At 50.5% G+C, this 14,051-nt stretch overlaps 6 protein-coding genes across 6 annotated transcripts; 3 read left to right on the forward strand and 3 right to left on the reverse strand.

The window, feature by feature from the left end:
* Positions 1-48: 48 nt before the first annotated feature.
* M437DRAFT_51661 (uncharacterized protein) lies at positions 49-1,347 on the forward strand (the record flags this gene model as incomplete). Its single annotated transcript, XM_041022218.1, has 1 exon — positions 49-1,347. A coding segment is annotated over one exon (1,299 nt), but the record flags the coding sequence as incomplete, so codon positions are not given.
* Positions 1,348-1,720: 373 nt separating this feature from the next.
* Positions 1,721-2,327, forward strand: M437DRAFT_66997 (uncharacterized protein; the record flags this gene model as incomplete). Its single annotated transcript, XM_041024869.1, has 2 exons — positions 1,721-1,911; positions 2,033-2,327. The coding sequence occupies 2 exons, from the start codon at positions 1,721-1,723 to the stop codon at positions 2,325-2,327; spliced, it is 486 nt and encodes a 161-aa protein (XP_040878551.1).
* A 258-nt stretch (positions 2,328-2,585) lies between these two features.
* Positions 2,586-4,135, reverse strand: M437DRAFT_76202 (uncharacterized protein; the record flags this gene model as incomplete). Its single annotated transcript, XM_041026578.1, has 4 exons — positions 2,586-2,834; positions 2,889-3,301; positions 3,350-3,854; positions 3,905-4,135. 4 exons carry the CDS (start codon positions 4,133-4,135, stop codon positions 2,586-2,588), a joined length of 1,398 nt encoding a protein of 465 aa, XP_040878552.1.
* An 864-nt stretch (positions 4,136-4,999) lies between these two features.
* Positions 5,000-8,825, reverse strand: M437DRAFT_76203 (intermediate filament, regulator of G-protein signaling; the record flags this gene model as incomplete). Its single annotated transcript, XM_041026579.1, has 4 exons — positions 5,000-5,069; positions 5,138-5,865; positions 5,917-6,131; positions 6,182-8,825. 4 exons carry the CDS (start codon positions 8,823-8,825, stop codon positions 5,000-5,002), a joined length of 3,657 nt encoding a protein of 1,218 aa, XP_040878553.1.
* Positions 8,826-9,081: 256 nt separating this feature from the next.
* On the reverse strand, positions 9,082-11,601 carry M437DRAFT_51691 (CBF-domain-containing protein; the record flags this gene model as incomplete). Its single annotated transcript, XM_041022221.1, has 1 exon — positions 9,082-11,601. A coding segment is annotated over one exon (2,520 nt), but the record flags the coding sequence as incomplete, so codon positions are not given.
* Positions 11,602-11,870: 269 nt separating this feature from the next.
* Positions 11,871-14,016, forward strand: M437DRAFT_76205 (prolyl-tRNA synthetase; the record flags this gene model as incomplete). The annotated part of the gene is made up of 4 exons (XM_041026580.1): positions 11,871-12,004; positions 12,158-12,360; positions 12,414-12,496; positions 12,583-14,016. 4 exons carry the CDS (start codon positions 11,871-11,873, stop codon positions 14,014-14,016), a joined length of 1,854 nt encoding a protein of 617 aa, XP_040878555.1.
* Between the last annotated feature and the right edge of the window lie 35 nt (positions 14,017-14,051).

Here is a 14,051-nt window from a genome sequence, read left to right on the forward strand (position 1 = left end):
GCGTGAAAGGAGTATCAGAGAATGAGTTACTGATAGAGAAGTCATACAGGTCTACCCAATATCAAAGCCAAACTCCCTTCGCGAAACTGGATGATCTTCCTTTCCATCACAGGATCCTTCGCTGCAGCAGTTTACTACGACAAACGTGAGACTGCTCGATTCCAACAAAAATACTGCGATATGGTCGCTCCGCTCTCGGAAAAGATACTGCCGACAACGACCATGCCCAGGAAAATGACCATCTACCTACAAGCACCACCAGCAGACGGCCTGAGAAGCGCGAGAGAACACTTTTACGAGTACGTGAAGCCAGTCTTGGTCGCAGGAGCTATGGATTGGGATGTCGTTGAGGGCAGAAGAGAGGGTGACTTGCGCTTTGGAGCGGCAGAGAAGATCAGAAGATACAGGCGGAAGGCTGAAGGCGTCCAAGACGATGCTGAGCCTACAAAAGAGCAGGTCGTCGCTGAGCAGAGAGAAAGAGTCGGTTGCGTGGATGAAGCGGGAGTAAAAGGAGATCTGGTCATCGGTAGACATGCGTGGAAGGAGTATTTGCGTGGCACACACGAGGGCTGGTTGGGTCCATTGAAAGAGCCTGTACAAGTTGAAGAAGTCCAAGAGGCCAAGCAGCACATTGACGGCGCACCTTCGTTAGGTGATGCCGCTGTCAAGGCAGCCACCGACTTGACCATGAAAGACACGCCTCCCACGGCTTCTTCAGGCTCATCCACAACCACCGACTCGACCTCCATTGTCTTCGACTCCAATGCCAACGACTCTGAAAACACAACTCCTGAGTCCCTCCCCGAACCACCAAAAGAACAAGAACCCGCAAAACCAAAACTCACAAAACCCGACCCCTACATTTCCACCTCTGCCTACACTAATGCCCTTTTGCCCGCATCAACACCCACTACTCTTGGTCCAGCAATCGCTATCCCCTTCCCTCACCTTCTGGGCTTCTGGAACTTCCCCATTCGCATCTACCGTTTCCTCACCCGTCGCTATGTCGCCGAAGAGATCTTCTCTCGCACTGCAGCCGCTGTCCTTGCATCACATCGCGAGTTCCAAGCTTCGGATGTCGACTACCTGTCGCACGAAGAGAAGGAATGGCACAAGAGCATCAGAAAGCCCAAGGCCGATCCCGAATCAGAAGAGAGCGCTGTGCAACAGGAGAAGAAGGAAAGATTATGGTTGGATGATGTGGTTGTCGATGACAGAATTACTTCGAGGCTGCGTGTCTTTGAATTGCCTGCTGATGGCCAATTGCCCGCGTCCAACCTGGAAACAAACACCACTCAACAGCCCAGTTGGACTTATCAGGGCAGCGCATCTGCTAACAAGGAGTAGACTGGATTGTATACCAAAGTTTCCAGAGATAAGGCCCAGGCCTTTGTACATTTATTACTTGAACAAGATCACTCCTCACATCTGCCTCTACTATGCATCAAACTGGGCTCTGAAGAGGCCTATACATGATCCGATTCTCTCGAGATGTGCCTATTACCATCTTTAGCAAATAGCAGCTTCCACTCCGAGAACTGTGGAGCCGGGCGGGGATGCCGAAATCACTATACTTAAAGCTCATCCTGTGATCACTTGTATCCTTACTTGAAGCCAATCAACACTATTCACTAGAGCCTCTGAAAAGTCCGAGCTATCGACGACAGTAGCTTGAAAACGCATTTACGAGAGCACCGCCAGAAAATCATCATCTACGACAATGTCCACCCAACCCAATCCTCACGATTACAACGCCATCAAGAATGTGATATCGCTCTACTGCATTGCCCTAGACAACAAAGACTGGCCTCTACTCGAACGAGTCTTTGCAAAAGATGTTGTTGCAAAATATCCTTTCAACGATGAACCAATTCTAGGTGTCGATGCTTTGAGCAAGAGGATACAGCAACGGTAAGTTTTCCTTTCGTCACCAATCCCCAATATTGCGTGCGATCGAGTAATGAAAGAAGATGGAGAGATGGACTTAGAGAGAAGTTGTGGAGTTGGAACTGACATGTGGTTAAAATTATAGACTGAAGCCGGTAACAACCCAGCACGCATTGACTACCCAACATCTACTCCTCGACGGAGCTACAGCAAAGGCAACAACTTACTTTACTGGTGTGCATTTGGGCAGAGGTAAATGGGAAGGCCAGCAAGTAACTGCATACGGAAAGTATGTTGACGAACTGATCTGCGTTTCTGCTAGTGAAGCGGGAGACACGGAGATAGAGGCAGGTGCGAGTGGTGTTTGGAAGATCAAGAGCAGGACTGTCACGTTCTTTGGCAGGGTAGGCGAGGAAGGTGTGATGGAGGGGGAGGAGTAGGCTAGGAAGGAGGAGAGACGCCAAAAGAAAGAAGCAGCTGCCGCCGGCCTTGAGAGAATCTACATCTGCTTGAAGACTGTCACAGACTTGCAATCGACCTCCTGACGTGCAAAGGGGTTTTATAGGCTGTTGAAATGCACAGTTGTGATCTTAAAGTAGATTCTGCCATGGAGATAGCCTTGATTGCATTCTCTCTAGAAATGAATCCTTTGCTAGACTATCGCGCGTTCCTATAGCTCCAAAAATCGATTAGGCTGACTACGTGAACATCTGTTGCGATTCCTTGAGGCGCAGGAATTTGCACTGGACGCTATCCTCGACCGACAGGCGCTCGAGGACACGCTGTCTAAGTATGAAGATACGATCCTCGTCCAGGCCAAATTCGATGTTTTCAGGGGCACATTTGCCTTCGAGCTCCTTCGTAAGTTGATAGAACATTGTCTCCAGACTAATCTTGCTGGACAACGAGATCTGCTCCAGATGACGATGCATGTCGGCTTGATAGCCCTATAACCATGTGTTAGTTCCAGAGTCTGTCAGGAACAGCCCTCGATAGCTTACCATGTCTCTCTCAAGCTTGCGAATCTTGTTGCGGACCTCATCCATTTGAATCATCAGTGTCTCCACATCGTTGGCAGCGCTAGATGCGTCGCTATTGGGACTTTCTGCATGGTTCACCTTGTGACGAACTTCTTCAGCCAAGCGATCGATCTGGCTTTGAAGCTTGAAGATGGCGTCGGGGGTTACGTCCAGTCTTAGATGGTTGGCTCTAGGTGCCGAGTTCTCGTTGCCACGGCGTCCAGTGTTGACAGTGCTCAATCTCTCAAGCTCAGAGCGAAGATCATCAACAGTCTTGCTGGCCGTGGCCATGTTGTTCTGATGGATGATCAGAGTCTCTCCAGTCTTCTCCAGGTACGACTTGTGGGAATCTTGAGTTTGCTGGACCTTCGCGATGTCGAGTTTGAGTTGGGCCACTAAGATCATCAGCAGAATCCAGACACAGCGAATGCGTGATTACTTACCTTCAATCATAGCGCCATTATCCTGCGAGTGTGAACCATAGTAACTGTTTGTGGTAATGATACCACCGGACTTGTGCTCAAGCTGGTCGATGCGCTTCTCCTTATCGCCCAGCTGTGTAGTGTGCTGCTTGATTTGAATTCCAGCGCCACGTACAAGACTCTCCACTTTGTCGATACGAGTGGAGTGATGTTGGAAGCGCATTTCCAAACTTCCAGGGATTGCTTTGATGCGCTGCTCCAACTTTAGAGCTTCTTTGGCATTTTCGTCAATGCCACGCTTGCAAACATCCAGCTTGTTGTGGTGCTGCTGAACTTGGGATTTGAGACTGGCGAGCTCACAACGGAGCTCCTCGATCCTCTTGTCGCTTTGGGCCTTTTCTTCTTCCAAGGCTGAGCGCTGAGCCAACAACTCGTGAACCTGATCTGCCAAACGCAGGAGCTTTGTGTGCATAGTCAGCTGATTCTGTTCAAGTTGCTCACTACGTGCGCGCTCGAGTAAGTCGTCCTGCGCTGGTTAGCAAGATTCAGGCAGTTGTATACACAGTGAGCACTTACTGCGGAGCTCTCATGTGGCTGGAATTTGACAAGCGAGCGACTGTGACTAGGGGGTTCGCGCGTGCTGTTGCTCATAGTGGCAGGAGGTGCCTCGCGCGCGCTGTTCATGGTAGGTTTAGAAGCGGGCACGAATGTGTTGTGCAAACTTCCATAGATGCTCTCAAGGTCTTTGCCGCTGCTGGTAGACGAAGAAGATGCCCGAAACTTGTAGTGGGGGGCGCGTGGATTCATGCTTGCGTGTTCAGTTCGCAGATGGCCAACTGAGTTTGAATTGATAAGTTGATGGTCTTGGGGTCGAAGGAAGGAGCGATGAAAACACAATTCAAGGATTGTGCGTTGGTGTTGGCTTCGTTTGTAGTAGTGACGCGAACCAGACGAGTGGGAGCCGATCCGGAAAATGACAACGAGACAGACGAATCAGTTGGTCTGAGCCACCAATCAGTGGCAGTTATATCAGCGATGACGGCTGAGAATAGATCAAGTGAGAGTCAGCGAAACACCTTGTTGAAGGAGCACAAGCAGAGTGTTTCACAGAAGGAAACTTGAGAAGACCAAAAAGTGCAAGAAAGTGATGCAGAAGACGATGAATATATCAAGCAGATCCAAGCATAAAAAGAGATCACGGGTCTGACGGATCGGGAAGTTATTACTCACTTCCAAAGTTATCCACAACCTTCACTTTCCCTCCATCCATCTTCTCCTCCAGCCTCTGATAGTGACCAGACCACCTTTCCACAGGGGCGCGTCTATCAAGAGATCCAAGCTGATTGGTGGAAGATTGACTGGTGGAAGTATTGGCTGATGCAGAGAGTCGAACTCGAGTAAGTTGATGTTGGTGATTAATTGTTGTCATGACTGCCAAGACATGGTTAGCTTTTGATATTGCACTGCTGACCGTCAGACCAAAGGTGATTGTTGTTTGGTATGGCAGAACTTCTTTTTTGAACTGTCAGCAGTGTCTGAAGGAACCTCTACCAAGAACATCCTTGATGGTAACTACCAACACACCACACACTCCCTCCAATACTCTTTATGATCACGGTTTTGAAAGAGAGCCAGCATAGCTTGTGAAATGGTATCATTGTGTTTCTTCTATTATCGTGTAACTGCTTCTGGGAATACAGCCCCTATCAGCTCGTCTAAAAGCGTAAAAACCAGATGCGTACTATGCCAGCATTAGTATATCACCCTCGCCTTCAAAAAAGGTATCGATCGCGAGGGGAGCAGACTTACTTTAATCGCTGATTATTCAGCATGGCAAACACTTTCCTACTCGCGGCCTGCGCGTTCTGCCTTCCCACAACACTCCCTGCCAAGTCCGGCACCAGCGTCGCAAGCAACAACCCTGCTTCTTTCTGACTAGCTGCTTTCTGGGCCGCTGTTCGTGGAACACCGCCTTGCTTCATTTGGCCGTCTGGCCACATGATGTTCTTGACGAGATCAAGGTAGCGAATGATTGTGTCCTCCTGTCCAAACCCTTTCGCTGCATCGCGTACCTTGCGCTCGATGGTGCCTCCGAGAAGTTGATGCAACACAACGACTACGGCACGACCTCGTAGCCAGCTGGTGCCTTTTTGCAACTCAAAGATCTCAAGGAAGATGTCACAGATGGGTTTGACGAAGGGCTCTGCCTCACGATCTTCGAAAGCATTGATTTCGGCCTCGGCTTCTGCAGCAGAGGCTGGATCTGACGAGAACTCAGGGGCATTGGGGTTCAGTGGAACTCCACTCATCTGGGCGGTCGCTGCTGAGATGAGATTCTGACCGGCGACGGAGAGCTGGTCGAGGACTGGTATGTTGCCCAGGAACTCCTCCATACCATCGGTGACTGAGTTATAAATTCTTGTTACAAAGTCTTTCTCGTCGATTTGACTGCCATTGGCACTCGACGTGATTCGTGACTGGGACAGGAAAGCACGAAGTTCTCTACTACGGCAGATGGCCGGGATAAGAAGTAGAGCCTATGAACCGTCAGCAGCTGTTGAGACCATCATGTTATAGCAATCACTTACTTTGAGGTACTTCTCAAGTATGACCCTTCGCTTTTGTAGGAAGTCTTTTTGCAACGTGAAAAGTGTTTGTCGGCGCGGGAACTCAAGGTTTCTGACAGCAGGGAATCTCTCTCGAAGACGCTTGTTCAGCTCGTGGAACTCGCTATAACGTCTAGTCACCATCCACACTGCAGCAGGCATCTGATCGCCTGCCTGACGTCGGACTTCGATAACGTCTTGATCCCGTCAGCTGTATTTCCAGAAGGTAACAATAAACGAAACTCACAAAGCGCGAACTCATGACCATCCTCTTCTCTACCGACCATGATTGATTTGATGTTGACTGCCGCTCGCCCATACAAGCTATTGTCGCTCTCCTGGATAGTGTACTGTTGTTTTTGCATCTCCTTGCGGTGTATTTCTCTTGCTAAGCTCTGCTTCGACTTGCGTAGAATGCGCAATTCAGCTGCGTTATTGGTCAACTCAGCCTTCTTCGTTAGCGAGTCCAGGATGGCATCTTGAGCCGTTAGGCGGTCGATGTCTGCGTTAAGAGTGCTGATAGCTTCCGTGAGTCCAAGATCGCCAGGCGCAGCTTCGTGAATATCGTCCTCGATCGACTTTTCATCCAAGTCTGAATCCTCTTTCTCATCTTCAGCAAACTTTTCCTCTTCTCCAAACAAATCATCCTCAAAGACTCCTTTGCTTGAAACGGCGCCTACCAAGCCTAGTGAGGCAATACTGGGCTTCGATCTCGTCTGGACTAGAGGAGGTCTCACACCATCTAGAGACGTCCTTGGCGAATCATTACTCACACCTAGACTCTCTGAAGAAAAGATCGAGCCATTGTCTGGTTCATCCATGATCTCATTCAAAGCAGCTTGCATGGCATCGACTACCTGCGCAGAATCATCATGAGGTTGCTCGCCATCAATGTCCAAGTCCATGCTACTGAGTGCAGAGACAGATCGAGTCATACGTTCGTCCTCGACATCGTCATCAAACAAAGGCCGAGGTCTTCCGCCATCCATGGATTGCCGTACTGGGCTGGCAACAACCCCGGGTTTGATGAAACTCTTCAGATCGGTAGATGACAGTGCCGGCCGCTTGAGCTCAGGCGCGCGAGGCGACTTTGGCGAAAGCACAGTCGCCGGTCGAGCTTCTCGATGGAGTGGTCGATCCCTCTCACCACCAACTGACAATGATCTCGAGAGTTCTTGATGGCCATCTGAGGTGGCTGACAGGATGGAACTTTCCTCGGTAGCAAGCCATTTGTAAAACAAATCTGACTTTCTGAAATTCTCAAAATGCTGTTCCTTCATCTCTTCAAAGACAGCCGTCTGCGCCCGAAGAACAGCACGTCGAGCAGAAACATAGAGTCGAGCATCTGCTGTCCTGCCTGCCCGCAAGAAGTCCCTCACCGTCCGTCTGTCGTGGTCTGGCACGTTGAGTTCGGGCTTTGTGAGATAGGCTTCATACATCTGCTCTAGGTCCATCCTATCCGAAGGCGTCCATGGAGTATCTTGTAATTCTTGCTCTGGCTCGTCGTTGTCTCCCTCGAGCGGGTTGCGGAAACCGTCTACCACGATCCAAAACTGCACTAGACGCATGCGGCTTTTCCTATCCATAAATTCCATGAAGTAGGAGAGACCTGACGCATTGTGGAGCACTTCGTCCAGAGAGGCTTGGCTCAGTCTCGAGGTATGCTCAATACTAGATGTAGAAGCCTTCACAGTCAGCTTCGGTCTGGCAGAACCGCCGGCGGTGAAGTGGGCGATTTTTTGATCCAAAATGCGCCGTCCAGATTCCAAGCGGCGGAGGTAGACAGGGTCTTGCTCTGGGCCAGAAGTAGCTTTTCGAACTTGACTGGAGATTTCGCTTCTGAAGCGTCTAGCGTCAGAGAGGGTGGCACAATTGCGAGTCGCACGGATAAATCTTTCAAACTGCCTCTCGTTATCGTTTGGCCTCAGACGAGGGAACTGAGCAGCTTTGGGATGTTGGGGGGTAGGTACTGCATGCTCATCCAATGCAGCTCGTAGTTTGCGAACAGATTTACGATCCTGAAGCATGGTACGTCCAGAGTTCTCAATGAGCTGGTTGAAGAAGTCGGGGTCGGAAAGCATCAACACGATCGGGGTGAGAACAGCACATGCGACAATCTCCTTGACCAGGGTGGTTACAGCTGCACTAGTCTTCATGTATTCGGGCATGACCAGAGGTAGTATCTTAGCAATCAGGCGACGCAGGTGAGTTTGCTGCAGCAGCTTTGTGTCGGAGAAGGCCAGAGCAGCAGCTGGGTGAAGCTTGCCATCTCTGAATTTGGCGGCTATGGCAAGGTCCAACTCTTCAGACTCGGTCATGTCGCGAGAAAGATTCTTTCCCCTGACGATACGCTCGGCATTGTAGAAGTCGCGCATATGGTTGGTCAAGATGGGGACAATCCTGGCGACACCAAGTTCGACCATGTCGAGTTGTTGAGTGCGCCTACGCACGTTGTCCAAGACTTGTCTGATTGCACGATCCACCTCATTCTGGAACAGCGGTCGGAGGCTGATATTCTTGTACCAGACGGTGATGAAGTCGCGGAGAACATAGTCCAACAGGGCGTCAATGCTCAGCGAGACGTTTGCTGAGGATGGGTAGATGGGCGTCTTGTCGTATCGTGAGCGAGCCTTGAGAGCAGCCTTCTCTTGCTTCCACAGGGCTGGAGTGACGAACGCGGGAGGTTTGATGGTAGTGGCATGGTTGTAGCGGTAGTTAGGGCCCTTTGACGAGGTCAAGAGGAGGAATGCGAGACCAGCGAGAGTTGCGAGGCAGCCGGTGACAAAGGCGTAGGGGATCCAGCGAAACGACGGCACCCAGTGCGTGAGCAGCAACCACGAGACAAAAGCGGCCACACCAGCCGTGATCACATCCTTCTTCTCCAGGCTCATGGCGCTACCGATTCATGCTGCTGCTGAGCTTCAATTGTCGTCTGTTTACAATTCCAACACTGCTCGCTCTCGATTCATTCAACATCCAAGCCCCGGATCTGCAACGTGCCGCTCACCGTCATGGCGCCCTCGGCCCTGTTGGCCAAAGTCTATTTCATCTACCACAACCTGACAATATCAAAGTACAAAACTCTCCTTGTTTGAGTCAGACAAGCCCTGCGCAAAGGGCAACCACATGGTATAACTAATGCTAAATCTACATGTCCTCGTCGTCTGCACCCAGCAGCTTGGCATAGTCGTCCATTGACGCAAATGTCGGCAGGTGCTTGAGCTTCCTCTTCTTTTTCTTCTTCTCTTCCGACTTGTCCTTCTTCTCGTCCTTCTCTTCTGTGTCGTCTCCCAGTCCTTCAAAGTCAGATGGTAGGTCTTCGTCGTCGCCGAGCATGGCGTCTTCATCGCCACTCTCCAGTCCTTCGAAGCCGTCATCTTCCACATCATCCTCCATATCAGATCCCAAGTCTGCCTCATCCATGTCGTCTTCAGCAAACTCGCCAATCTCGACACCACCATCGCCCTCCTCGCTATCTGAGTAGCCTTCTTCGAGATCTTCCATGTCGAGGTCGTCGTCGTCATCGCCGTCATCGCCCTCAATCTCAGGTCTTGACTCGACAAGGGCCTTCCAGATCTCATCCTCGTCGGCATCGCTCTCCGCGTCGCTGTCAGCAGCCTCCTTCTGCTTCTTCTTGTCCTTCTTGGTAGGCTTGGCGTTATTGATCTTGGTGAAGTAGTCGTGGAAGAAGACCTCGTCGGCTGCAACGTCTTCGACCTTCTTTTTCCAGAAAGCGTCCGAGTTGAGAGGAATGCGGTGAGTAGGGTCGGCACGATCTTTGATGAGTACGTCTGCGGCATTGGATCCTGACATAGGCTGCATGATGGATGCTCCACGTGTTGTTGTGGCTCCCTTGGTCTTTGCGTTGCGGTAAACGAACCTGTCCAGGAAGTGCATCAATGTGTGCTTGGTAGGATCGGGCTTGGGTGGTAGCGTGGTCTGGTTGACCAGTGCCTCAGCGAAAATTGCGACCGACGGATGGAAGTGAGAAAGTAATGGCAGGACTTCCCACAGGGCACTGCGGTCAGCGTTGCTGTGTTCAGGATTTCTCTTCCGTGCATCGTAGCGCACTGCAGGGACTGTCTGTTCCCGTGCCAACTCTTCTGCCTTGTCAGCTCCATCTTCAGGTGCATCAACAAAGTGTTCCTCTTCATCCTCGGGGTCGGCCTCCGGCTCACGGATCATGTTTCTGATTGTGGGGAAAGTGGTTTCGAGCTCGCTGATGAGGTACAAGACACCACAGACGAATGGTGCTTCGTGCATGGTGATTGTTTGTAGCAAGCGCTTGACAAAAGCCTGTACGCGCTTGACGTTGACATCGGATTTAAGCGACTTGAAGAGAAGGTTGAGGTACATGATCTGCTTGGACGAGGTGATGAGGCGAGGGTCGAGGAGAGATTCGTAGAGTGTGCGGTAGAATCGGTCAGCTGAGAAGTGCTTGGTGGCAGAAATCTGTTGAATCAGCATCAAGGCCTGGATGCTGGTGTTGAAGTTGGATGAGTGGGTGACGCGGAAAATGGTATCGAGGTGCTGTTCAAAGGTAGGGTCATCGGTTTTGGCGAAGGGGAAAGCACGGTTGACACCAGTCAGAACGGCGGTAATCATCTTCTCGTTGAGTTCGCTGTCAGCAGCATCAGCCTGCTCCAAAGCCTTTGCCTTCTTTGCGGCCATCTTGCCAGCCTTTCCGCCACCGCCTTGAACTTTTTGAGCCTTGACCTTGGCATGTGATCTAGGTTTTAAGAACTGAATAAAGAGGCCAAAGTAGATGTCGAGCAGCTTGTTGGCGACTTCAGGCTCCTTGACGCTGAGAATAGTTTGGTTGAGGGTGATGATGGAGTAGTACTTTGCATGAGCGGCTTGTCCAGGACGGAAGAGCGATTCGGTCTCGATGGCACTGACGATAATACCCTTCATGGCCGGATGGGTGTTTTCCAGCTGCAGCAGGAGATATGATGTGCGTGAGGCGATCTTCTTGTCCTTGTCACCGAGCTTGTTCACCAACAACCTCAAAAGGTTCTCCTCTTGTTCGGGCTTGTCTCTCAACAACTCCCAGACGTATGTGATCGATCTGCTTCTTGCGTATTCAACCTCGTCACTGCACCAACTCTCCAGAATCTTCAAAAGCTCAAAGTATTGCTTCTTCAACCAGTCCTCGAATGCCCAGTAGATAAGGTGGGTCTTCTCAAGACCCTTTGGCAAAGGACTGCCAACTCGCCAGATAGTGTGGTGCTCATCGAGGGCCTTGGCCAAAGCAGGCTGTTTTGTGAAAGCGCGGAGCTTGCGGTCACCAGGAAGGACATCACCCTGACCCAGCAAATCCTTGATGGCAGCGACAGCCATGAGAGCCTGATTCCTACTCTTCTTTCTTGCCAGACCGAGCAATGTCTCGAAAGCTTTAGTGTTGTGTAGCGGTGACTCCTGTACCAGCAGGGTCAGGGCTGAAATTTTATCCTCAAGGGTACCGGAGGCCATGATGGTGGACAAGAACTTGTGTGACGAAGAGGCAGAGTTGTTGTTGGCAGCATAGTTCGTGTTTTCGGACTCGAGCAGAGTGTAGGCATAATCGTAAATTTCGTCGACCAATCTTTGGGCAGGTGGTTGAGCGGATGTGGATACGGGCAATTCAGGCAATGCAGTCGCATACCAGTCGGGCCTTGGTTCAAAGATCTAGGTTGTTGTCAGAAAGCATGCTCAGTGCAGCAAAATCGCAGGCCGCATACCAGAGGAGTCTTCTTTGCCTTTTGTTCACCACCTTCTTTCTTGGAGTATTCCTTCTTCGCGTACTCCTTCTTGGGAAATGTTCTCTCCGGGCGCGAACCTCCAGCGCGGGCCTCATCGGCAGAGCGCTTCCTGGCAAAGCCCATGTTTACGGCGTCTTGTATGAAGATGTCTTCTTGGACAAAAAAACACGATCGTCTGTCTTCGGCGGCGTTCACATGCGCCAACCAAGAAGTTTTGCGGGAGCCGTTCGGCTTTTTTCCCTTCGACAATTAAACTCCGATAACCCCGGCCAAACTGCTTTCATTGCTGAGTCTGGCCCAGTGACTTTGACATCTACCAATCGATACTCGTGAGTCGAGAACCATATAGTAATCGGCGCGCGGATGTACTCCCAAGTCAGATCGTTGGGATGTGTGCCCTTGTCTCGAGCTGTTCACCGCGTTGTGTATACGTTGCCCGGTAATTTGTCAAGAACTTGTTCGAGGTCAATATCATCGAGCAGCAATATTCAGCGTCTCTCTCGCTTCTGGATCCCTACTGTTGGCGCCGAAAGATCTAAAGACGCCAAAGATGAATCCCATGAGCTTCTCATCAGAGCAGGCTATTTGAGACAAGCCCACGCTGGCATTTTCCATATGCTGCCGCTGGGCAACCGTGTACAACAAAAACTCGAAGCCTTAATTGACAAGCACATGGAGAGCATAGGTATGCATATCGTGTATGGAACAGGTAGGCGCTATCGGCTGAGTTGTATGTAGGTGCTGCCAAAGTATCTCTGGCTACCATCTCCTCAGAGGATCTCTGGAAGAAGACTGGCAGATTCGTGGGCCATGGCGGCGAAGTAAGTACATCTCTCCTTCATCTTCAATGACATTATCTCCACCAAATCTTTTTACAAGTCCTCGAACAAATCACTTATTGTCCAAGTTGTTCGGTTTCAACGACAGAAAAGATGCAAAGTTCTTATTATCTCCAACGCATGAGGAAGAAATCACATCTCTGGTCGCAAGCACTGTTCAATCTTACAAGGATCTTCCTCTCCGACTCTACCAAATTGGACGCAAATTCAGAGATGAGGCTCGTCCTCGACAAGGTCTTTTACGTGGTCGAGAGTTCACCATGAAAGACCTCTACACCTTTGATATCACCGAACAACAAGCACGACAAACCTACGAGGAAGTACGACTAGCATACAGGGCTTTCCTCGATGAGCTCAAATTACCCTATCTGGTTGCTGAAGCGGATTCTGGAAACATCGGTGGCACATTGAGTCATGAATACCATTTTGTCTCGGCAAAGGGTGAGGACAATGTTATCAGCTGTGGCTCATGTGGCTACACCATCAACGACGAACTCGCCATCACCTCGATCGATCAACCAGAACAAGTGCCCATCGAACACAAGAAAGACCTTTCTCGCTGGACTGGCATTACCAAAGATCGCAACAGCCTCGTTGTCGCATGGTTCCCAACTACCACACAACAATCCTTTGGAGATGATAACACCAAGAACGAAATCAATCCAAATGTTATGAAAGCGCTCGTTCCAGATGTCGACCTCTCAGTTGAAAATCCACTGGAAATCTGGGACAAAGCCAATCCGCGTCAAGAGACTGGCTCTCGTCCATCTTCAGCCCAAATCATCGAAATAAACGACGAACGACTTCCTGTCAATAACTCAACCTGCGCCGATATCCAACAAAAACTCCAGCCACGCGAGCTCCTCCTTCCCTCGGGTAAATTCAACAGCGTGCAATTCCAATTACGACCGAGAAAGAACGGAAAGTCGATGCAACTCACTCGTACACTAACAGGCGATCCCTGCCAGAAGTGCGGTGATGGCAAAGTCACCGTCAGCCGCGCGATAGAGGTTGGCCATACATTCCACCTCAGCACGCGATATTCGTTGCCTCTTTCGGCTACGTTTGTCGACAGCAACGACGTGCGCCAGACGATCGAGATGGGCTGCCACGGCATTGGTGTCTCGCGTCTTGTGGGTGCGATCGCGAGTATGCTGTCTGATGCCAAGGGGTTGAACTGGCCTGCTGCTATTGCACCATTCTCTGCTGTTGTTGTTCCTGCAAACGGCAATGAGGATGCTGCTGAGGATGTCACCAAGAAGCTTGTGTTGAGTGGCTTCGATGCCGTGTTGGATGATCGCAAGAAATCTATGGGTTGGAAGTTGAACGATGCAGATTTGGTGGGATACCCGTTGATTGTCGTATTGGGAAGAGCATGGAAGACAGAGGGTAAAGTGGAGGTGCAGTGTAGACGGCTAGGTATCAAAGAAGAAGTGCAATGTGGTGGCGATGTCTCAAGTGCTCTTGAACAGAGGCTTCAGAATCTCCTAACGCAGCTGTAGATGTGAAACTACAAAAGATTGGGGTATATAGTGGT

The sequence above is a fragment of the Aureobasidium melanogenum genome (genome assembly GCF_000721775.1).
Source record: "Aureobasidium melanogenum CBS 110374 unplaced genomic scaffold scaffold_14, whole genome shotgun sequence".
NCBI classification, from domain to species: Eukaryota; Fungi; Ascomycota; class Dothideomycetes; order Dothideales; family Saccotheciaceae; genus Aureobasidium; species Aureobasidium melanogenum.